This window comes from Athene cunicularia (assembly GCF_003259725.1).
Source record: "Athene cunicularia isolate RWA chromosome 14 unlocalized genomic scaffold, athCun1 chr14_part1, whole genome shotgun sequence".
Taxonomy (NCBI): Eukaryota; Metazoa; Chordata; class Aves; order Strigiformes; family Strigidae; genus Athene; species Athene cunicularia.
The window spans coordinates 16,917,477-16,942,291 of record NW_020799118.1 but is presented as its reverse complement, the minus strand read 5'-3'; the positions used below and the strand labels follow the sequence as shown (position 1 = coordinate 16,942,291).

The 24,815-nt window shown below is 43.3% G+C and overlaps 1 protein-coding gene across 2 annotated transcripts; it reads right to left on the bottom strand.

Annotated features, from left to right (window-relative positions):
• Positions 1-17,403: 17,403 nt before the first annotated feature.
• Positions 17,404-24,134, bottom strand: LOC113485889. Of its 2 annotated transcripts, none has more exons than XM_026859317.1 (6): positions 24,047-24,134; positions 22,070-22,207; positions 21,171-21,895; positions 19,596-19,686; positions 19,334-19,480; positions 17,404-19,197 (listed from the first exon to the last, which is right to left on the bottom strand). In XM_026859317.1, the coding sequence occupies exons 1-6, from the start codon at positions 24,120-24,122 to the stop codon at positions 19,004-19,006; spliced, it is 1,371 nt and encodes a 456-aa protein (XP_026715118.1). In that variant the 5' UTR covers positions 24,123-24,134; the 3' UTR covers positions 17,404-19,003. The 2 variants fall into 2 exon arrangements, with proteins under 2 accessions (XP_026715118.1, XP_026715119.1); XM_026859318.1 differs by having other exon boundaries at positions 19,596-19,683.
• Positions 24,135-24,815: the final 681 nt, after the last annotated feature.

Genomic DNA, 24,815 nt, shown 5'->3' with positions numbered 1-24,815 from the left:
GCAGAAAGTCTGGCCTTGTGCTTTTTGTGTCGCACGGTCCATTGTGAACTGGTATACATATTTGTTATGTTAAATATGTGTGTGTATTTAGCATAATAAGGAGGTATATAAATAAGCTGTGGTTTCCAAACATAAATCTGCAGGGACTGCAGAATGAGGAAGTGGGTAAAGCAGGTTTACCTGCATGTGATAAAACAGAGGAAACTAAAATTAGGATGGCTTCCTTCCCTTCAACACACACAATACTAAATGGTTGTAGAGCCAGTCAAATCAAATTTTGGCAACAGAGTATTTCTTTACAACAAAGCATGGATTTAATTTTTTTTTTTTTTCATCAAAAATGCTTGTTACAATTGTGGATAGAAGCAATAAGTTTCCAAAAGCTCCTATCAAGAGTAATTGCCAGCGACATTTTGTGGAGGGCAGTTTTGAAACCCACTGATGGCAGAAGGGCTGGGGTGGGCATGAATCCCCCTCTGCTCTCGTCTTGGCAAGCCCTCATTTATTTAACCAGCTCTGTCCACTAATGACTCAACTTCTGGGCTCACTGCCTTCACGTGAAGGAAGGGTCAGTTTGTAAGGGGAGAATATAGAATTTTATTTTTAAGTCAGTGATGTATTTGCAAATCAGGCTGAGAGGGAAAAGCTTAGGGAAGGGTTTTAGCACTGGGCTCCCCAGCCAGGCAGAGAAGGGCATCAGGGCGCTACTGAGGAGGAGCCCAGGGAGTGGGCTGGACTGGAAGAGACTGGTGGGAGGAAAGGGAAAGTAAGACTGAGAGTATCCAGATCCTCGCTCCCATCTGCTGCCTTGGAGGTCCCTGGTGGTGGTGGGTCAGGGCAAGGACCACACTCTTTTCCTTTCATATGTGACCTCAGGCATGGCCAGAGAGCATCCTCCAGAGCATGCTGGGTGCCATGTGGCTGAGCGTGCCAGCCGCAGAGCCGTGCTCCCCGGGATTATCTGCTAGGGCAGTGGGAGCCTCTTCTGCTCACTGACCCCTTTTTCAGGGCTCTGCAGGCATAGACACAGTGTTCAGGAGAGTGGTCTCTGGGCATACAACCTCATGAAACCAATGCCCAAAGATAGCTCTGGGCTTGATTTCCCTGTATGTTTGCTTTTCTTCAAAAACTAGATGCAGGGAAATGCCCACTTGCCTGGCAGATAGCACACAGCACTCACAGCCAGACTCTGGGTGCTAAGTAAGAAGGAACCTGAATATTTGGCTGTGTATACAGATGTTCATGCATGAGATGGCAAAGCCAGGAGCATTTTCCCTGTCACTCCTGTTTGAAGTAGCAAAAGAAAATGTCTGTATGGGAGGAGATTTCTATAGCCATTATCTCACAGTTTGGCCCAACTCACCAATCTCTTCCACAATATTCTCAGTGCTTCCAGGAGGAGTGGTTTTCTCCTGTTCAGAAACAAAACAAAACAAACAAAAAAAGAATAACAACCTCAGGTGGATGCCCCTTTGACCTGCTCTTTTGCTCTGAGAGAGGAATAGGAAGTGCTGAGGCTTTTCTGGTAACCACTGTGATCAACACCACGAACACTGTGGGGACAGAACTGCTGTCCTCCTGCTCGCAACATCAGCAGCTGCTGGCTTCAGCCACTCCACCCGACAAAGTGTCCATCCCATGCAGTGCAAGTCCTTCAGTTATGCTGTTATGCACCATCTCAAGAGCTAAGTCCTTCTCCTCGGGGCTTTTTTTTTGCCTTAAAAAAAGCAACATTCAGGTAACTGTGCAAATTGGCAGTGTTTGCTCCAGAATTGGGAAAAAGAGCCATTGTTCACTCTTCTGAAAAACACTGCTAACATGACTGACAGGCACACAGAGAAACAACGAAGAACAATGCTGTCGCCAAACCTGCAAACACATACTTACTTATTTAGAGTAAGCAAATATTAGAGATTTGTGTATACAAAAGATTTAAACCCTAAAGATAACAGCCATTGGGACTGCAAGCCCAGCTAACACATGCTATCCCCTGTAGCTGCACCCATCAGAGCTGCCTCCAGACACATTCAGGTTTTCAGGAGCTGGATCTCACCCTCCTGCACCAAAAGAACAGACCCAGGAATCCGCTTGCTCTGCTCACTTGGACCTGCAATGCCAGATGAGGTTTTCCTCCACCCAGCTGAAAGATGAATGCAAATACCTCAAAACATCAGATGTCATTTTCTAATTTATTCAACTCAGCTACCACTGTGTATATAGAAAAAGATGAACTAGAAAAGGAAATGGGGTGAAATTATGTTATGAATTTCCTTAGGAGTTCAGAGAGTGTATCTACATTGATCCGACAGGTGCTGGAGTATTTGGTGCTTTGTTATTTGAGGTAACAAAGGAAATCACACCACAGAGACAATGAAGTGGCACCTGATTTTAAATACTAAGAAAAAAAAAATCTAGAGAGAAAAGATTTAAGAAGCTTTAGAAAATCAAAATAAAGAACCCCCTTTTTTTATGATCATAAGGAGAAAGTAACAAAACTGCTTTGATTTAATTCAAATGCAAGCTATCACTTTTAGTCCTGTGCACGTGTCAAGTACATGATGCCGTTATCTTCTGTGCCCTCTGCTGCTGGTAGCTTCTCACTGTGACTCTTCTCCCATTAGTTCAGCATGTTTGCTGTCCTTCCCTTGCTCACCACAGGATCCAGCTCAGAGTCTCATGCCTTGGGTAGAAAGAAGCTGAAAGCAGTGCAGAAATCATATTTTAATCGATCACAAATTCTCTTCCAGGCTTTCCACCATGTTTTGCATCTTCCATACTCATCCTGCTTATGCTGTAAACTTGTAAATGAATATGATGTAAGGAAGAGAGCTGGTCGGAGCAAGAGACATGGAGGTGGTTGGGAGTCAGTTTGCAGGGCTGCTGGCTGAAGCCAGCCAACTTCCTTTGCTTTGCTCATTCTCAGTGACTGCAGCTAGCACTGACCATGCGGTGTCCTGCAGTATATCAACAAAACTACGCACCAGAGCTACGAACCAGAAACCGGTGACACGAGTGACTTCTGAGCTCTCACACTAGTATTTAATGTCAAGGTTGTTCTGGATTGTTTTCCTAGCCTATGGATTATACTGACTGGGCTGTGAGTCCAGCTGCCTAGGTGCTGATGCTACTGACAGCTGGTTTGCATTTTGGGTCAGCTCACAGACAGGGCTCTCTTGTAAGCAGGTACCCTTTGCGGTCACTCATATGCCCGTGAAATGAACCTCCCTGAACCCAGAGGAGCTCCTGTTAATCTGCTTCTTTTGTCTCCAAGCACAGCTGTGGCTCATTAAGTTTCCTTCTATGTGAGCTGGTGCAAGGATTCCTATTTCCTACTTGAATGGCAAGCTGGAGCAGCTGAACAGGACCTGACCTTTGAGCTGAGAAAACTCCTGTTCAATGTGCAGACCTCCCTGAGGCACGATTTACTGCCAAACTGCTATGAGGGCTCTTTGCTGAATGCCACCTGCCCTCCAGAGGTGTCTTTGAACTTTGTCACCCATCCAGGAGGTTTAAACAACCCAAAAAGACCATCTGAGCCACCCAATGGAGAGGCTGGACTTCATTGCTGCCCTCCAGCATCCAAAACCTGATGTTCTTCCAGCAGTTTAGAGCTGATCTGTGAGAGGGAACAACCAAACAAAGGAATGGAAAAATACAGAACAGATGGAAAAAACATCCTATGAGCTTTCCAGACCACACTTTCAGAAGCCTTCCTTTTGGCAAAGGTGCGCTGTGACATTAACTTGACCTTTCTGGTTTAAGGACTGCCAACGGCTCCTGCTCTCAGTTGGGATATCTGAACAGGTCATACTGGCACAGTCCTGCATTCCTGCAGGGGCCTGACTGTAAATCAATACTGCCCAGGTCAGGCAGTCCATATACTGCAGCAACCCGCCTTCAGAAGCAGGAGTCCAAGACCCCTGGCTCCTGCTCAGAGGCCACATGCTGCATGAACGTCATTTGGAGAGGGCAGGTGGCAGCAGCACGCGAGGGCGACACTCGGACAACAAAGACAGGTTTTAAACAACTGACAGATTTTCCAAGGTTTTTCCAAAGAGCTGTGGGTTTTCTGGGAACACCAGTTGGTGGAGAAGCTTGAGAGCAGAAGTTGAACAAGAGCAGCCAGGAAGAGCGAATCAGAGGGTCTGAGACAATGGTGATGCTGAACTCCAAGCAGCCAGCTCCCCCAGGTGCAAACACTTTACAGCAGTACCTGCTGCCAGGCAAGTTCACACAGGTTTAATGCTTCCCTTTCATTCGGTAGGGTGTAACTAGGTGTTATATAGCTATAGCTACCCCAGCTGGCATGGACTTGTGCTTCCTAAATCCAAAAGGGCATCTGCCAAGAAGTGGCACCCATGGATGCACCACTGCCACTGGGCACAGCCAAGCTCAAGTGGTGGTTTTGCTTCAGCCTTCCTCAGACTTACTACAAGAGATTAATTTACTGCATCTGAACCTGACTGGAAATCAAATGGGACCTAGAACACCTTGAGAGTGATTTAAGCTAACACCCAGATATCCACACTTGCAGTGGGTTAAAAGCATCCACATGACAGCTCCTGCATCTTTGCTGGGGAGTTTTATTAAAACCTACAGAATCTTTCAACACTTTTTTGTGATCTCCCTCACGGAGTTTCTTCCTTGATCACTTCTCACTGTCCCTTTCAACACTCTGGGCTTGCTCTGTTCTCTCTATCCAGGAAGTTCTCTGAACTTAACAGCTCCTTGTCCAAGTTATCCTTTACAGAGATGGCCTTCTACCCTCTTTTGTTCAGCCTGGGGAAGATCAATTAGCTACTCCTGACCTCCTCCTTCCATCCCTTTTGTCCCATGACTCCTCAAATTCATCTTATGACTCCTCTCTTCCATCCCTGATGAAACCAATATTGACAGTCCACCAGTCCATAAAGTCTGGTCCTATCTGGCTTGCTGTCCTGAAATATCTCCCCTTTCATTCTTCCTCAGGCACACTCTTGTTCACATTTCACATTCATCTGTTTTCCAGTTTAATCCCCAATTCTATTATATTCTTCATAGACCTCTAGACCTCTCTATACTCATATTGCCTTCAATTATTTTCTTCCAGTTCCTGCTGGAAGCCCTAGTGTCAGCAATCACCTTCACTACTTTTGAATTGCTTCTTATCAGTTATGAGCTAAATCAAGAGAGTCTTTTGATTTCCACCTATTACCTTTATGCTGATGTTTTTTCTTAGTGTCTCTGCCAAGGCATTGTCTCTTGGATGTCTACATCACCTTTGTCAATCTGATGTACCATAGACATACCCTGTATTTTCTTAAGGAGAACTTGTGCCATGTCCTTTCTGTCCCAGTCACCTTAGACTCCCTCCACAACCTAAGCATATTAATTAGCAACTCTCATCTTTGCCTCTGCACACAAGCTTTCATTAAATCCTGGTCATTCACCTTCCACATCTGATCTTCGAAGAGCTAAAAGACATAGACGAGCCTTTATTCTTTCTCCTCTTGCAGCTCCATGCTACCCTTCCCTTAAGGCTTTCTTACATATGGAAAAATTGGCTTCATTTTCAGAATGCAGACTAAGGTTGTGCCTCCCAGGAGCGCAGTGTACTCCCCAACCTACCCCCCATGCATTCAAAGCTTTTGTAAATGGCCCATGATCAACCTGTGTGCATATGCTTATTAGTGACCAAATGGCTGTTCAGTGTTTATCTGAGAAGAAAATATGCATTTTTCTTTGTGAACTTGATCTTGAGGGCTGCCTTCAAGTGCTCTGCTAAATAAAGCCTACAGTCAGATTTACCCAAGCTATGAGTATCCTTTTTACTGTCAATACTATCCTAACCAAAGAGCAGCAATCTAAAAAGAACTAAATATTAATACCTTACTATCAGCACCCAAATCCTGAAAGGTCGGTCCCACCTCATCAGTCTTGAGAAAGCAGTACCTTTGGCTCACTAGAAGAAGCCATTATCCTGTCTAGGACATTACCTTTAGGCTTAGAATGGTTCCTCAAAGAGTTTAACCCAGCTTGGCTCCACATCTTGCTGTAGGCCTGTGTGCTCTTTCAGAGCACCTCTGTAATGCACCAGCATTTTTCACAAAGCCCTTCAGCTGTTTCAGCCCTGAGGACAGATATATGATCAGCAGTAAATCTGTCACTCTGAATGCTGGTATCATTGCTCATTACTGAGATTTGGATAGCTAGCAACCATGATGGATTCCCTTCTGGTGGCCAGAAGATCTTGAAAACTGGTTTGTCAGAAGTGAGGCAAGATGAAACAAATGGCTCTCTTGGTTTATCTGTGAGTTTACCTTATATGTTTGCTAGGACTCAGGAAACTCCTCCCTTTGGGGCAGGACTCCAAAGCCTAAATATTGAGCACACCTGACATGTCCTCCCTCCATCCAGCCTATGAAATGGTCTACTTTAAAACTATCCCAATTTCTAAGGGGACACTGAAAAGTCTTTTTCAGTCCAAATCTAAGATATAACATACACAAGGTAACACTTTTTTTTTTTGTGTGTTTTATGTTGTGGGTTTTTTGTGGTTTTGTTTTTTTTTTTTTTTTTTAACTAAAGACATGCAGGACAATTAGCTGTCCTTTTGGTTTCAGGGATTCAGGGACAAAAGCGTTCAAGAGCTTGTCATGGCCTCAACTTCTATGAATACATTTAATCCTTTAGAAAGCAATTAAACACACTTTGTTTCCAGGTCATTCTTTGGCAGAAATTCACACTTAAACTATGTGCTCTGTGACTGCTGCTCTGCTTTAAAACTGATGTTTGGCAATTTTGTTGGCTAACCCACATTTTTGCAGGGAAAGCAAGCTAGTGCACAGCCATTCCCATTTCACCTTCTCTGTCCTTCAGGTTTTTCTCTTCATCTGATTTTCCCCAAGACACATTTAAAATTTAGATTCATGCTTTTTGAAACTAAATTGAATTTGGCGCTTGCTTAGAAGCACAAAGATCAACAGCCTTGGAGAGCAAAATCCTATGTGTGTCCACAAAACAGTCACGGCACAGACAGCAAGAGCTCACTCCACAGCTTGTGCCAAGACCCTGGCAGGTAACAAACTGATAAAAACACATGTTCACTAACAACTGGACTGGATAAAAAAGATGTTACAGAAGCCACCGGAAAATCAGATGCAAAAGTATTCAATCACTATTGAGAAGTTGATATTTAAGGCATCCACCTGAAGACTATTTACTGTCCACGTACAATTTCCTGAAATGTTCAGGCACATGCTCAGGTGTATTTTCAGGCAGGATTGGCTTTGAGAGAGATTCCTTCAGAACTAAGGATCTGCCTGAACAGCCTGAAGCAAATGTGTTAACACAGGTTTATGAAGTTCACATCAGGGTAATTTCAGGTAACGTACTCTGGACCGCCATTGTAGAAAGCTCACTGATAAAGAGGAATTCAACAAGCTCCAACAGCTCATCACCTTATGATAATGTAAATATGTTCACATACACAGAAGAAATGACAAAACTCTCTATTTCCTTCTGTAATCAGTGACAAGGACATTAGCTTTTGTAACTCTTTCCTTCAGGAGGTTTCTCTTTGTACGATTGTCAGTTTACAGCAAAACCTCAACATTGAAGATCAACTACTTTACTGCTTTTAAGCCACAGAATAATCACAAGAACTACCCTGATCAAGTAATAGGCATTCTGTTTTAAGGTTAATGTATACATTTGTGAATCTCTTTGTAGTTTGTTTAACTGGGATCAAACAGGATCAAATGTTCTTTCCAGAACATGAGTCTGTCCCCAAGACCCTGAACTTAATGGGAAGACTCCTACTCCTTCATTAGCCTGTGGGTTGTGCCATTTATGCAGCTATATTGGGGATTTTTGCCCCTTTTGTGAGAGTCTGTGGAGCCTAGGAAATGAGCAAAAAGAATTCTAAAATGGTGACCTGCAAATTGCAGAGCAATCTAAAATCTAGCAATTTAAAATAATTGCTAAGGAAAATGCTGAGGGCTGTACCATGCCAACAGAGCCACACCACCTCTTTCCACCACCAACTCAGATCTCTCTAAACCACATGATGCTGTGCCATAAAGAGGAAGGGGACTCACTGCCCAGCTTGGGCAATCCACCTAAATGGAAACGGTGATGCACAAAATGAGTCAGTCTCCAAGGATGTCTGTTTCTCTCCCTTGACTACACACAGAGCCATGGTTAATTAATTCAGGGTTTAGACATCTAACTTTTAGGTCCCTAAATTTGGGCACAGGAATTCTCCCATGCACATCTCAAGTTAGACAAGTGAAAGGTTTAGGCTCAGACTCTCAAAAGCACTCGCAGGCATGGAACTGCTGAAGACTTTGTAATCCCTGAGCTGCAAATCTGCACTCCCAACTCTTCTTCAGTGGCAATGTCGCAGTTTGTCAGAGAGGTTCAGGCTAGGGACAAGCTAATGGAAGGGAGGTGGTGTATGGTTAATCACACCATTAATTGATGTTATTTTAGGCATTTTATTTTTGCTCCTACCTTGAATGCTCCAAAGCACACCTCTCTCCCAGGGCACCGCAGTTGAATGTCTGCAGTTAGATATTGTAAATATCCCTGAGGTCACTTCTGCTCACCTTAAGAGTCTGGCAGGGATACAGCTCCAGATCCGGTAACACTTTGAGCAGAGTACAGAGAACATAGTGATCAAAAATTCCTCTCAGTTAAATGGATTCCCATTTATCAATAGCTGGGACGCTGCCACTGTAGAGCAGCGCTTTGAGGACAAACTGAAATGCTGAACTGAAAACCAGCGAGGCCACACTGGCGGGCACAGCTAGCTGAGAGGATGAAACCATGCTGATTTTGCTTATATTATATGCTTTTTAATAGTAATTTTCTTCTGCTGCTCTTACCTTGATTGTGCCTTTCGGAGATCTGTAAACCCCACCCAAGTGGTGTTTAACAAGCAGAGTCAAAGAGAGAAGCACTGAAAGGATCCCCAGATTTGACATGGTAGATATGACACAGATGCGATGGCCTTCCTAACCATAGCTGTGAGAGAGTAAGCAGGTAGTGACAACAGTGGCAAAACTCTAGTCTAAAGCTCAGCACAAGCTCAGTTGCTCTCACCAACACTGCCTAGTTCAAACAGCTGGGAAAGGAAACACTAGAAGCTGACAAGACTCTTCCAATGAACTCTTCCTCATTGGTTTTCCCAAAAATAACATCAACTCTGTCTACTTTTTTTCCCAAAGAACCAAATGTCTTCTTGGGTTGATATGCCCTCTTTCTCTTTCTTCATCTTGACTCACCCAGCTCTATGAGCAAGTGCCACATGATTAAAAATGCCTGAGCATGGTGGTGATACCAAATGGATAACATATGCAATACAGTCAGCTTATGAATAACCCGAAGGCTGAAATGTCCTCAGATAAATAAAAGCTGGGGCAGAGCTCTTGGAAACTTCAAGCAGGGTCAGTCTTTTGAGAGCAAATGTCCACAAAGGACTGTAAATATCTATCCTTTGCCATTCTAATATTCCTACTAATTTGTCACCTTATACCCTTCCTTTTATCCCCTTTAACCTGTATCTTAGATTCACTACTAAAATGGGAAATCAATCCAACAAGTCTAAAAATGGGAATGTGTACAGAATGACAATGTTGACTCACTCTCTGAATATTATTCTATCAACTCCTGGACAGCATGTCCACAAAACAACTCCTACATGCTGTCTAACAAAGTAAAATGATTAAATCCATGTTCTTCTCCTCTTGCCTCTCTTCAGTCTGTATCAATCCTTTTCTCCTAATATATGGGGTGAATCCACACACACATCTACATTGCTGAGTGCTGGCTCACATTACAAACTGCTGGGACATGCTGGGTTCTTACAAGAGCTTTGTGGATCACATGAAGACTATGCCACAGTTAACTGTTCAGCCAACTGGAAGTTAAATCTTGTGAGTAAAAAAAAAAACCCTAATCTTCTAGATTACAAATATAGCTGTTACTCAACTGTCACCAGCTGTTGAGGTAAGGAATGTGATTCAAGGAGAAGGAAATTCTGTACCTGAAAATAAATGCTTGTTACTGATGACAGGCTTGAAACCTACTGAATCTCTGATCATCTTGCTGGAACATCCTAAGCTTCCTGACCAGCAAGGGAAAGAAAGGCAGAACTGTGTCCTTACATTAAAAGAGAAACTCAGAAGTTCACTGTATTTCATGTGCTGCTTGGAATATACCTGATTAAAAGTCAAGGCTGAAGCACAAATGTGAAACTTCCACTTTCAGACAGACATCCTGATATCTGCCTAAATTACTTCTCTGGTGTTACAGGGTGTGCTAGGGAGTGAAGAGATTGGGAAATACCTAGATGCAATACAGAGATGGAGGACCTGGGTGGAAGGAGACTTCAAAAGAAACAGTGTTTTGTTTTTCTTGCACAAATGCTCAAATTTTACTGTGTTAGAGGACATCCAAGTATCTAGATAGAGATACTAAAAATCTGACTGGCTGTAGTCATTCCTGGGCAATCTGCTCTAGCTGACTGCTTTGAGCAGAGGGGCTGGACTAGCTGAGCAGCACATATCTCTTCCAACCTCATCCACTCTGTGGTTCTACAATGGACGATATAGATCAGGGGTGCCCTGAAACACAGATGTGGCAGACAGATCATTTTTTTCTGAGAACAAATTATGTAACTGGGAAAAAAAACCCAAAACAACAGAGAAGCTTGCAGGCACATGAGCTCCACAGCTGTAATGACAGATATCCTCTCTGCCTACAAACCTCTACGCTTGAAAAATGACAGCTGCAACACAAACTTAAAAAGCAGCATGATGGCAGATCTTCAGAGGGTTACAGAAACACACTCTAACAGCATTATCTCAGGTACCGTCATTTAAGGTGTCTGTCACCACAGCTCGAGATCCACAATGACATTTAATCATGTGACTGCGTTAACCACCTATGTGTTTTTCAGGGCCTGTGATGGGCTGAAGCAGCAGACTGAATCAGATGATGGACTGAAGGAGTAGAGCCTTTGCAGCATAGTTAAACCACCCAAAATCCATGACAAATGCACTGCAAGAAGTCTGCCACTCTTGCCAGATCTGAAGAAGTGAGGATGCCCAGTACTACACCACAGAAGTCAACCTTGTGTGGATGAAGAATAACTATATTTTCTTGCAGCTCTGCCTATTTGTGCCATGCTCACATGAACCATGGCTGTATTAGCAATGATGTGTCATCATGACTCCAAGATATTGAGGTTAAGGACAGCACTGGAGATTACTATGGGAATCACTGTCAGCAGAAGCACTGGTTTTGCTGAACCCTGACCCATGTCGAACACATCATACACAAATACAGGTCCATCAGTCAGGCAAGTTACCACGAACGTACTCAGTGGGTATTTCACACGCCACTGATGACAGACATCTCCACATGCTCCTTCTGAACTCGAATTCTCGCTGTCACGGGGCACACACCAGTACTCAGCCAAGCCCCTCTGGAAACGACTCTCAACTCACCATCAGCTGGGGCTTTGCGCTGGCTTTTCCCCCACTGCGTGGCTCGAAGCTGGTACTGTGAGTTCTCTAAATCCATGGCTATGTTAAAGACTTCCAACGTCTGCCTTGTCCTAACAGGCACATGTGCTCTACCACCCGTGGTATGTACCACAGACTGGCTGGCAATCTATTTTTCCAGCGTGTAGGAGGTGCACACCTCTCTGCCATCTGCCACCATTCATTTTGCATTGCTTCTGAAAACAACCTGAAAACAACCCTGCTCTAAGTTTAATGAAGCAGGAAATCCTCTGAGTCCATTTTTCCCAAATAATCTGCTTACTGCTCTGTCACACCTACTGCCTTTACCCTCCTGAACTTCTGAATCCATTCATTTGCTCCTATTTTGGCTGTAAAGAGTGGACTGCTGAGTTTCCATGAGGACAGGAAGTCAGTGGGAAATCAGGGGAAATCTAGAAATTACTTTTAGATAATTTAATGTGTAGCAACAAATAGAAATTTATAAGGAAATATAGATTCTACCCTACTAGACAAAGGCTTAGGTAAGTGCAGTTAATGACAAGAAAAGCCCTACCTCCTCCTAAATATGTTTGTAAGACCAACAGCTTCCTCCAGTGGAAAAATAGGATAATCGAAGTGGTCTACATTGATAACTGACCAACTATGGCTAAAGTCCATTTAATATTTAATAAGTCCAATGCCCCCTGAGAAATCTGCAACTAGTATTGCCTCTTGCCAATACTATCACATTACTCTGAATTTCCACAGATACTGCTCCTGAATGTCCTTGCCCAGGGCTCCAGCTTGGTGGTGTTTTCTCTTTCTCCATCCATAACAGGTTTTAGATCACTCATCTCTGGCACAGTAGTGCCAGCAGAGCTGCAGGCTTTTGCAGACTGGGCAGGAAAAGCAAGCAGAGATGATGGATGTGGCTGGTTGAGAAGACTGGCACACTTACTGAAGAAGCTTTTGTGCAAGCCATCCTACCTCTGCTAGACAATGTTAAGGATTTAATTTTCCAGAGATCTTAACTTGCAACATCCAAACAACCTACATCCATTCTGAAAGAGAGACAAATTCTCAGAAGAAGGGAGAGAACGTTACCCCCTCCCTGAACATGAACAAGCATCGCTGTCCTTCCTTGACCTGAGAGAGACCCGAAAGCCTTTGTACATACCCACACATTCCCGTATTTGTGGACAACACCTATATCATGTTATGAGCTGGCTGCATCTCCGTCATGCCATACACCCATGTAACCATACTCAAATACAGCTCCTGAAACTATCCCAACATTTAGCCTTTGCCTGAGCAATAAACAAACACCACTCCTCCCAGCAGTTTTAGCACTAATACTATTCCATGAAAAGTTGGTTTCCTGTTTCACTTCACTGTCTGGACAACTTATTGACGTGCTTTTTTATTTTTGTTTAGGTGATGACTTCTTTCTCACTGTTCCCAAAACACAAAATGAGGTAAAACAAAGGATTATGTTGCTACTTTGCTTCTGCATGATTACTGTTTATTTCATATGTCAAATGAACTCATATAAAGATTTCAACTGTCCAAAGGAGGATCATCTGCTGCATCAAGTCTGTAAAAGAAGTGTACTCCCTTTTTCTAAGCAAGTGAATGTTCCCTGTAGCTAATTAGTGTTATATTAAACTGTATGAAAATAGTGACAACAGCACCTTTTCTCCCCAATTAGCATTCTGCAGTTATCTTTAACCATAGTGGAAAAATAAGCTAACACTGTTATTTTGCAACATGATCCATTTCCATAATGAAAAGTCATAGCTGGTTTTTGATCTGTAACAGATCTAATAAACTAGCATCTTCTTCAGTAAATGAAACATGCCGGTAAGTAAATAACGACTTGAGTTACTCTTTCTGCCCATGTACTCTGCACAACATTCCAACATTTTGTATATTAGTCCCTCTGCCTTCAACGGGACATACTGATTCCCCCAAATAGCTCAAGCAGCTCCTGAAGACTTAAGAAGTTATAATGTCCTGGCTCACTGAAATGGCTGTTTACAGCAGTGCCTTCATTGCTAAGAAATCTGTCTCTTGATTCTTTGGCAGGATGCAGTTACTGACATCAAGGCCTGGCTCTCCCCTCTAAGGTGAAGGCTTCATACTGGAGCTCCCACCTGGATCTAGAACATGCTCAGAGGCAGAGTGGGGCATTGGCACTGCACGATACATGTCTCAAGAATGAAGAATATAAACAGCTGCTAGCATAAAGTAACACAGCCTTGCATAGCTGCCATGAAACTCTGTCATCTCAAGGGCAAAATCTGATGTATTGCAATGAGGATAATGATAAAAATATAAAGGCATGCATCTTGTTTCATCACCTAAAAAAGGGCCTTGGCCAAGGCAAAGAAAATTTTGCAGGTTGCCAATAGCGACTTTCATGTTTACAGAGTACATTATGCGTGATCATCATGCACAGCAGAGAAATTACATAAGTATTTTCCATGGCTTGATACCATGCATTCACCACTAGATAGGTGTCTGCCAAGCTCCTGTACCCTTCCGGGCCAGATCCTTAGCGGGGCAAACTGGCAAAACCCTGCTGTATGTGGGGAAAGTGGGAGATTTATAACAGCTGAAGAGTTGCACAATAATTTCTTGAAGTAAGAAATGATACCTGTTTCTATTAATATAGGCAGGAATAATTTACATAGATACACACACATGCACATTGACATCTTACACATGTAACATACATACAACTCCTGTCACATAAAGCTGCCTCTGAATGACTACTTAATGTTGAAATATACAGTGCAAAAATAGGAATGGATTATAGTTCAGAATAGTGAGACCTCACCCCCACCTCTTCCCCCTTCAAGTTCATGAACTATGCATTTCAACAGGATTCACTACCTCAGCCAGGAGCTCTTAGTCTGGTTGAAAGTCTTTATAAGCCTCATACCTGAACCCTTGTGTTTCTTGACTGATACTGAGAGTGTGCTGCGTCCTTTCCTGAATGCTTCTTATTTTCAGACATAACATCAGCACTTCTGTGATGGTGATGGTGGGACTTCTGATCATGGTGGCCATCTTTTTTCCTGGCTTCTGTGTCAAACAAGACATGGGTTAGCCTCTCCAGATAGTGCTCCAGCTCTTCCTGGGTATGCTCCAGTTGCTTGCCAACATTACTGGGGAAAAAGGAAGAGGACGGTGGGGGCATTTTGCTTTCCCTGTCTTTCTTAGCCTCTTCCACATGCGGGTTATGCTTCATTAGAAAAAGCACTATGATAAGCAAGAACAGGCAGAGATACACAACCCAGACTTCTTCCATCTTGGTGGTGAGATACCAAGGACCTGGTAGTGCCTGTTGATGTATTCAAAGGGAAGAAGACAGGTGGACCAAGTAAAGTAGGTGGTCAAGGCTTCTCAGCTGTCAGCATCCACAGGAAGGACTGTTACCAGTAATCAAAGCACTGTGGTAGCTGATGTAAAAATTAGATTTTCTAAACCAGTGTGGCTCACAAACCTTCCTGCAGTTCTAAATATGAAAGCAGCACAGTGAGCAGCAAAAAAAATTAAGCAAAGAAAATAAAACAACTTTGTCCTTAGAGTAAAATAACTTCAGCAGAAAGATACAAGATCATCTGTCACAGCTCCATATGATCTTAAAATAGCCGTGTCTCTTCTCTTTATCTGTTAAGGAACTGCAGGTTCAATGCTTATGGCTCTTCAAATAACTTTCCTTCTCTAACAGAGTTTGAATCGTCTTGCTTGAAGTGGTAAGCTTTTCTTCTTTCTAATTCAAAGAAAATATAAGTTAGGACTGAGATTTTCTTTCCCAAAGGAAAGTAATAAAATATTTTATCCTGCAGGGGTCATTAGATGCTGAGTCCGCAGCCTACCTTCAGCACTCTTAAAAAAAAATGGCAGAAGACAATGTTAGTCACCCGAGTTAAAGATTCAGCAGGAGCAAATTGTTGGCTTCCTTCTGTCTTTGCTGGTCTTGGGAAAGAGAGTCCTTGTAGAAGTGGCTGCCAGAACTCAGGAGATAATTTCAGCTGAACTTTGTGGGGATCCCTTGGAGATCCTTTGTAGGCTGTTCCTCAGTGACTCTGCCCGCTGATTACTCAGAGCAGAAGATGGGCAGCCCAGGGACCAATAAATGCGTTTCCACTGACCAAGCCCAAGGGAAGGGCTTGGAAGAACTTACCAATTAGTGCCCAGCATCCAGGTTAACAACCAAAATGCAAGCAGGGACAAGCAGCCACCAGGACAGGGCCAGTCTGCGAGGGGGGAGGCTGGCCATCGCCTCTCTCCGGAGGCAGGGTCTGTTTGGAATGGGATTGCATTTCCTAACCTTTGCTCAGGGGATCTTTTTACAGATGAGGGTGCCAAGCCTAAAAGGAGCAGAGATCACACCCAGATTTCAGCTGCCTCTGTGTGGAAATATTCTTGGGATCACCCTGCCACAGAAGCAACTCTGAAATTCTTCACTTCATTCCCAAAAGTGAGATCTGTTTTGCTATGGTCTGAGACAAGTTACAGCATTCCTTCATCCTATTACTCACCTTAGAAGTTGAGCCTCAGCTCTTACTTTTTCAAAACCAATGCTATTAAGCAAGTTCTGCTCTAGAGGCACTGTTGTGCTTCACACTCCCTTTTTGCCTTGTCTTTAACTCACTCCTGAGGTCACAACCATGCTGGAAGATCTTGTAAGCAGTTTGCTGCCTGCAAGCCCGGGCCTGGCAGTGCTGCACTACATTTAGGTGGTCAGTCACTGAAGAGATACTGCAAATCCAGCCACCCCGTTTGCACTCATCTCAAATGCACAGCATGAAGCTGAGAAGATGCAGAAAGAAAAAGGCAGGTCAGAACTGAGCTCAATTTTCTACAAACCAAGCTACATTTCCTTAATGCAAGAATACTGGGACAGAGAACTCCAAGCAGATAAGAACATATCCTTTCTTCCTCGCTGCTGTACATCATTGATGCCTTCAGGCATGGACCATACCTCCAGCCACACGTATTACAATAACTAGTAGAGCAAAGCCCTGACCCAAACTCGTCACTGCTGTAACAGACATAACTGAAACCCCAAACAGCATTGAAAACCTAAAGGAAATGCTAAAAGGGGAAAACAATTTTTGAAAAAAATGTCATTAAGGCTGTAATGTGGCTTCTATAAAGGGCAACAAACTGATGGAGCAGCGACATTTCCTAACTTGTAATAATGTTGCTTGTTTCCTTTTGAACAAATCATAACACAGCAGAGATGCTTCAAATGTTGGAAAGCTTAAGAGTGAAGTAAAGACTGCTGTAATTTCAGATGCAACATAGTAGAGTTGCATCTTCAAGACCCAATCATTAATGAAATAACTTGAGCGCATCTATCAGAAATGCAGGAGGCGTCACCTTGACTATGAAAACACAGATTGGACACAGAAAGATAAAATGTCTTGTGCAAGATCACACAGCCAGCTCGTGGAACTGACCCAGACAACTCTGGTCCTACATTCAACTCCACGGGTCAAACATGACACTCAGGGCATTGATGAACATTTGCCTTCTGAGACCTCCAATAATGAAGCACTGTGGTCTGGCTTTGTGCTGGCTTTGCAGGTCAGCATTACGTGAAGACCTCTGGAAAACCACAGGAGCCATTCACGGTATTAGAATGTATTTTTCTCTGACCTCAAACTGTCTGGATTAGGTTACAGCTAATGTCCACCTCACTGGTATTTTTATTCTAATTGTGAATGCCTAACAAGTAGTATAAGCACGAGGCTTGTAAGAATGCTTCCCAGAATACTCCTGCAGCCTCCCTCCACACAGAATTTTATAATGCTTTAGCAGCTCTAGCTTTACCTGAAACAAGGCAAGTTAAAAAAATAACTATTTCCCAGACACACTCTGCATAACCAGCTAGGAAAGAAAACAGCTGCAGTTCCAATGTCATGTACAAGATGCTCTTTAATCTTAGTAAATGGAATGAAAACACTGGAAGTTTGATAATGACACAGCTTTTGTATGTTTCATATAAAACTATGGAAATCCAAGAAATACTGTATAGCATTGTTCAATACAGTAAAAGAGTGCTCCTTGGCAAGTAAAATAACAATCTGCTAACCTACTGATTTTTAGTTTTAATCTGCTGATTTCCAGGACTTACAGTCTTCTCTGCATATTTCTCCTCATCAGATTTGTTACCCATGTTTAGTTTCTCCTTATGCCTAGACAGGCATTAAAATATTTAAAAATAAATATCCTTTCAGATGCAGCAGAGGTTAGTAATAAAATAAATTTTTTTGTAGCCAACACCAGGTTTTTTTGAAGTTATTTCCCATCAAATGTTTTCCACCATCTCTTCAGCTGCTCTCAGTATACACTGGAATCTGCCTACACTCCCATTTCTCACTTCTCATACAGGATGACTATAAAAAGGAAGGAAAGCACTGCACCCTACGGACACCTGATACCATGTTTCCTTTTAAAGGACTTCTGTTCCTTCAGCATTTTTAGGCTTAGTGGGGAAGATTTTCTGCATGAACACAGGAGATGGGTTCAGTAGCTGAAGCAGTATTGAACACTGGAGACACATTCAGTGTTCAGAAAGCAAACATTCAATACAAATCAAATGCAAGAGAGTCTCTGGGCTCTCAGAGTTCATTCACTGCCACCCAGGGTTTGGCATGCAGCTGACTTACTCCCTAAGCCACTGCTGGTTGTAACTGGACTGCTTATAAAGTAAACTTCTTTTTTCAAGAACTGATTGTACATCCTTCCTAGCTGGCCAGAACTTGGCTTCAGCAACAAGAATCTTTCCCTGTCTGGAAACTGTCCTTACATCCATAGGCTAGATTAAATCAGCATATGCAGTCCTCTTCTAAGTTCATACCTGTCAATTGAAGAGATGAATGCACAAGGACCGTTCTCATTTGTTTTCCTCCAAGATCCTGAACTCATACTTTCTAGATGGCAGTGATGACGCACACTCCAGTGCTTTCTGAATACCAGAATATGCATCCACACAGGCTCATATGGTGTGGAAGCATTCAGTTATCCATTATGCTTACACTGCTGCATCTTCACATAAGATAGATCTTCACTGCAAACCATTCCCTTTTGTGTGCATTGCTGCCTCATCTGCTACAAAAGGTCTGCTCTATTTAAAAGCAAAAAGAGAATGGGAAAATCTCCCAGTATAAGACAGATTCTTAGGTTAATGCCAGTTCTGGAAGGATCTGGTTTTCCTTCTATAGACTCTGTGCTGATCTTTTGCAAAGGAGCCTTTCTACTGTGTGAGGACACAGGAGTACTATGTAGACTGAAGTACTATATAGACTGAGTCCTGGGCTCATACATGTAGTAAGCAGATATGTTTTAAACCTCTACATAAGGCACTCTGAAAGACGATCCTTTCTTTAGGAGATTCTTGTGTAACATTGTCTACTGCACAGCATCTTTGCACCATTCCTAAGTTTATGGGAGATTTGGCACAGTTTTTAGCCACAGTTTTAGTCTAAAAGACTTTCCTAGAAGAAATTAAAGAAAAATTCTTGGGACGTTGTGCATTTGAATAAGCCTGTGTTAAGTGTCCCGTGTGTCTCTGAAGGGGATGCTGCTGAACCCTGGCTTTGCCTGCAAGCTCCTGAGCGCTTCCGGATGAACTGGCAGTTCTTGTTGCGGATGTTTCTCTTCAATTCCACGATCCTAGCAGATTTTGCAGCTTGAAGAGGGGAGAAAAGAGCAGTAAGAGATGTTCAGTCATCTCATATAGTGAGGTGGCACTCTGCAAAGCAATCTGGAGGGCAGGAGCAAAGCCTTTTCTTCTTCTCTTCCCCCACCATGCAAAGTTCTCCTACCTGCTTCCATGAGCTTCAGCTCTTTGCACCACTCCTCCTCCATCTTCTTCCTGTAGTCTCCAAACATGGTTCTCATAAGCTGACGCTTCTTCACCAGGGGAGCCTTGTCACTGCGCAGTGTTTTGATTGCACGAAGAGCCTCCTCAGCTGGAGCAGCATGAAGGAGAAACAACACAAAATTTAAGACACCCCACTGGCTCTGCTCCTGCATGCCTGCCAACCCTTCCCACAGGGGAGATCTCTCATTTAATTGAATGCTTACCCTGCTTTGGAGTGGATTTCTGTGTCTTCAGGCCCAGCTCCAGCTGTTCCACACACCAGTCCACCTCTTTCCACAGCTGGTCATCTGGCTGCTATGCAACATGGACCAGAGTGAGCATGAGGAAACAAGTCATTGAAAAACTAGAGCAGCAGTTGCTACACAGGAAAAAAGATACATGTACAAAGTCTGGACTATTCCAAACTTCATGTTCTGGTGATCACTCTATAGACTTCAGTCTATAGTGTTTTTCATTGGATAAACTTAAAGCACTGGACAAATATTTAGTTGCAACTCACTGCCTCTATTTGATGGATTTAATATTTGGCTGCCATTCAGATTATGCCGTTTTCTGAGAAGCTGTCCAGGGCCTTTCCTCTGAAAGAGGCTGTCAAATTAAGTTACAGATGGGAGGAATAACCATTAACAGCAAAAAACCCCTACCCCCAAACCTGTCCAAGATCAAAAAGCAAACAATGGACAAAATTAGAAGCCGAGTCTTGGTGTCTCAGCTCCTGTGTGCTTGCACAACCAGAAGTGCATGAGGAGAAGGAAGGTGAAGCTCATAAAGATGGAAGAAGCCAAGTCCCATCAAACAGAGCCAGCTGGCTAACTGAGCAGTGGAAGGAACGGGGAAGCATGGCTGCACCCTGGGGCTGAAACAATTCTTAATATGTAAACACAAAAGCCCTCAGGCTGTCTCCTCCTTTTCCTTCTAACAGTCTCCTTCCAACAGACTGGAAGGGCTTTACATCACCTTCAAATCTATCTACCTTTCTGGTATTCATCAGTACTTATTGGTAAGGTTGCTGGTGAAGCAGCACTTTGGATGGAATGCTTCAAGAGGCAGGTGAACACTCAGTGTGACTTCCACGTACAACATAAACAAAAGCAAGTTTTTTCTAATTTTGTATTTCAGTATTGCTCAGCTGGCATTGTTTGTTAATAATTACACCAGTGCTGAAAGGAAAAATGAAATGAAGACCTGGACCTTAAAGAGAACATTAGGAATCCTCAAGGTGTGCCTTAATGGTGTTTTTACACATAATTTGCAACTTCACTCGATTTCTGGGCCATGCCTTCTCAGAATCACTCTTCAGCTTTGCACCAGACCCTGCCGCTGCCTTGGCTACCACAGATAGCAGCTCTGCCCTTCAGCTTTGGGATCTGCATCATGTGAGCAATTCATCCTCCCCAGTAACACGCAAACCAGGGGTACAGTGCCTGGTTCAGCACACGCGTATACCAGCTTGGCACCGACTGAGGACAGTTACCTCTATTTTTTGTTTTAGAAAATGTGGCACCCAGCTTCCCAGGATTAGCTGTCACAAGTCTAAACACAAAATGTTTCAGCACAAGTCTGAAGAAGACAATGAAGGACCATTAATTTCCTTTCCACTAGTTAGGTTCCTCGATTGTCTAGCAGAGAAAGAAACAGCTGCTATAAGAAGAAGGCAGTAATCTTTGTCTTTCCTGTTTCATCTCAAGCCAGTATACTAACTGTTAAACTATGCAATGAGATAGTTTCTCTTTTGCTCAAGGGTTTAAAATTATGAGATCCCATCAATGTTTAAATACCTGAGAGGTCTCATCCTGGTGGGAAGTATCTTTATTTTGACATCTGTTATCTTCTGCCTTTGCTTTCCTGTTGATCTCAGTTTCTTCTATCTCCTTTTTACTGACAGATGTTTTTTGTTTCTTCTTCTTTTTCTTCTTCTGTGCAGCCCCATCTGCTCTTGATTTCTCTGTCACTGTCTCATCTCCAGGAGCAGTCTCTGGTTGGGGGATCTTTAACATGACATGGCTTATATCCTCTTTGGGTTCACCACCTGAAGTTTGAGACAACTCAGGCTTCTGCAAGGCTGAAATCTGTGGCATACCTGCTGATTCAGTAGGCAGTGAATTTCCCAGCACTTCATGGTCTGCAGTGTGCTCTATATGTTGGCTTGCTGGAGCTAACTGAACCAGAGGATGCTCTTCATCCGGGATGGCAAAATTGAAAGCAAACTTGGGTTCTTGTCCAGAGGCAGCAAAACTCAAGGCTCCATTCCAGTTCTGCTCAGTGGCTTTTACATTGGTTTGTATCTGCTTAGCACCGCTGACACCAGAGACTGCTTCCAAAGCTGTGCCAGTTGCTTCTGGGTCAATCTCAGAAAGTGCAAAATCAAATCGGAAGGTGTTGTCAGATGACATGAACAACTCTGGCTTTGCCTCAGAGATTTGGTCAGATTGTTTCCCATCTACCACACTATCTGAAGCCTGCCCATTGCTTTGCTGCCCTTCTACATCACCAGGTTTCATGACTAGAAAAGATAAAGAATAATGTTTCTATCAATATGCCAGTTTCCTACTATGGGGATGCCACTGCTACTGCAACTCCCTCTGTAAGGCACCTCCACAGAGAAACAACCTAATCAAAAGCTGCATGATAAGAAATCTACAGAAAGAACAAAATACCACCATTCCCTCAAGCCCACCTGCTTTCTCTATGCTCTTCTGATCCTCAGCCATCTTGAGATGATAATCCCCAAACACACGGCTCATCATTTGTTGCTTCTTCACAAAAGGAAACTCATGGGAGCGCAGGACCTTGAGAATGTGCTGTGTCTCCTCTGCTGCTCTCAAGAAAAAGACCAAGAGAGACAAGAAACAGGTTATGGTGGGCCTTACAAACCATGCTGTGGGATGCTGATGACTGGGTATCCTCTGAACATGTTCTATGTTCATACCATCTCTAACTAATCCATGACTGGCATTCAGCTGAAAGGAAACTCCAAGTCCTTCTAGAAGATGAAATAGCATGAAATGTTCTTAAAGGAAAAAAAAAAACCAACAGATCTTAAGTGCTTATTATTTATGTTAGGAATCTTACACTGCGGTAAGTGCATTACTAAGGGCACAGAAGCTACACAGGGCTTAAAAAATCCTTCCCCCAAAGCATCTGACAAATCCAAATCCAAGAGCCTAGCTCAGTATCTCTTCTCTGGAAAACTGAAAAAAAAATCTGAGTTGTAAGCACACCCTGAAAAGCAGGACTCTTGCTTGACTCTCATACAAAGAGGCCTGACCACAACATTAATACTAGTTCTTTGTGTCTAAGCAAATTCTCTCCCAATATGCACAGTCTTCTAGTGTTTGTCTCACACGTTTCAAGACACAAAAAAGCTTGATGTACTAGACTAGTATTTTGGATTGGACACAAACACATCTCTCTTGGCTGCAGTGCAACTCTCTGGGACCTTCCAAATGAGGTGTATCTTGCAGATCCAACACTGAGCGTTCCATGCTAGGAACAGTGTGTGAGTGAGGCTGAAATCCTGCCCTGGGGCTGTAGCCACCTGCAAAAGTGGGATGTATCTTCATAGCACCTGAGTGTCGGGGTCCTGAGCCCACATCTCCCCATTTCTTCAAGGAGTTAACTGGCTGCATTTGTCTGCTTGCTAGTAAGAGCTGTTACAAAGAAAGAGCTAGAAAAAGCTTCAGGGGGACCCCTAACTCACATGGGAGTTATGTTAAGCTGAGGATCTCGTGCATAGCACTTCTGCAGCCAGTACCTCATTGACTCAGAGTTTGAATTCCTGGTTAGAGCCTGGATCTGGCTCATCACTGCAGACCCCTCTGGTGATCTGGATTCCAGGAAGAGCCTGGTTGCCATCATCAGTACTGCTTTGCTCTCGTGGGACAGGTACTGTGCAAACAGGCCCTTTTCTGGCCGAGTCATTGCATCTGCTGGCCTTGTCACTGCGCTCAGCTCCTTCCTCCCCTCCAGGAGCAGCATTCCCCTGCTGCTGCTGGACACTAGGCACCAAGCACAAGCTAACGGGGAATAACAAAACGGTCTGATTCTCAAGCATGGTGTGTGGGCACGTATTAATCACTGTTACATCCTCAGGTGCACCAGCAAACACTCATCCAGGCATTTTACAAAGGGTAGCCACATCCCTCCTCTGAATACCATCTATCAGTAGGAGCAGGACATGTGACTTCATTTATTTACAAGTTGGACTGACTAGATCAAAATCTGATCTTCTGAAAATTATTTTATAGGATTTTATCTTTCATGTAATTTCTCCTTGGAACAAGAACAATGAAGAACAAGCCTCACAAAGATAAACCTAGTGGTGTTTAAGGGCCAGATGCACTGACACGGTATTTCCTGAAGACTGGAAAACAAAAGCATAGCTGTAGCAGAACCAAACAACAAGCTGTTAGATAGGAGAATGAGAACATGAGAAAGAATACAGAGAACAGGGAGAACGAACATCACAGGCATGAAAGATAAAGTGCTTCCAGACAGTTCTTAAAAGTTCAATGCTTTATGTTGTCTTGCATTTAGAACAAATCCCATATAACACAAGAATAGAAAACTGATGGGAGGTAAGAAACAGGTCCAGGTCTGCTAAATCAGAACTGAGGTAGGAATATGGTTTCAGACTGTGAAAGAGACAACATACCTTGTTTCGGGGTTGTGTTGAAGCAAAGATTTGTCTCCAGCTGTGAAATGCACCACTCCAGCTCGTCTTGGAACATGCCCTGGGGAGCCTTGGACATGGGAGGGGGGAAGGCACAACGTTTAAAAGAAACACAAATCTCTCACCCGCAAAACCGATACCAAAACTGAGTTTTCTGAAGTCCTTTACCCTCTTATGGGAGATCAGACTCAGCAGGTCATAAACCCCTTCTCTGGCTTTACACTTGAGGTGTGCTGTGTAACAGCTCAATTTATACCATAAGTCAACACAGCACAGGGTGGGACACATGTGCTGCAATATTCCCTATTTGGAGGGCACCAAATTAATTACAAAAATTAGACAATAAACTGTTGCTAGCAGTAAACCACCCACTCCCAGCAAGCCGGGACTTCCCACAGATTGGTTTTTTTTCTTTTTTTCTTTTTTTTTCTCCTCCTCCATTTTTAAAGGCCCCAAATGGAAGATCTGTCTTTTTTTTTTTTTTGAAGCTTATTCTATGGCGTAACATGTCTCCACAGCAGGTAACTTCTCCCCAGCACAGCTCTGGCAATACACAGAATTTATCTTTATGCTAAACACAAGTCCTTAAGACTTTGCTGTATTTTACCCTGTCTGCCGTCTCCTGAGTAGGTGGGAAGTAAGGCTTAGAAAAAAATGAAAAAAAATCTTGTCTTCGCAGAACGAGGAGGTGAGCAGGACGTGGGAAAGGCAGGCCCAAGGGCTGGGGGATCCTTCAGGCCCTGTCTCTTAT

What these genes read in the sequence shown, in the direction of transcription:
- LOC113485889 (XM_026859317.1), bottom strand. Translation starts at nt 24,122, where the DNA reads ATGTTCCAAGACGAGCTGGAGTGGTGCATTTCACAGCTGGAGACAAAT. An exon ending in GAAGAGCATAGAGAAAGCAG is followed by an intron (nt 21,896 to 22,069) that starts GTGGGCTTGAGG and finishes TATCTTTTCTAG; the next exon opens with TCATGAAACCTGGTGATGTA. An exon ending in GCTGAAGCTCATGGAAGCAG is followed by an intron (nt 19,198 to 19,333) that starts GTAGGAGAACTT and finishes CCCCTCTTCAAG; the next exon opens with CTGCAAAATCTGCTAGGATC.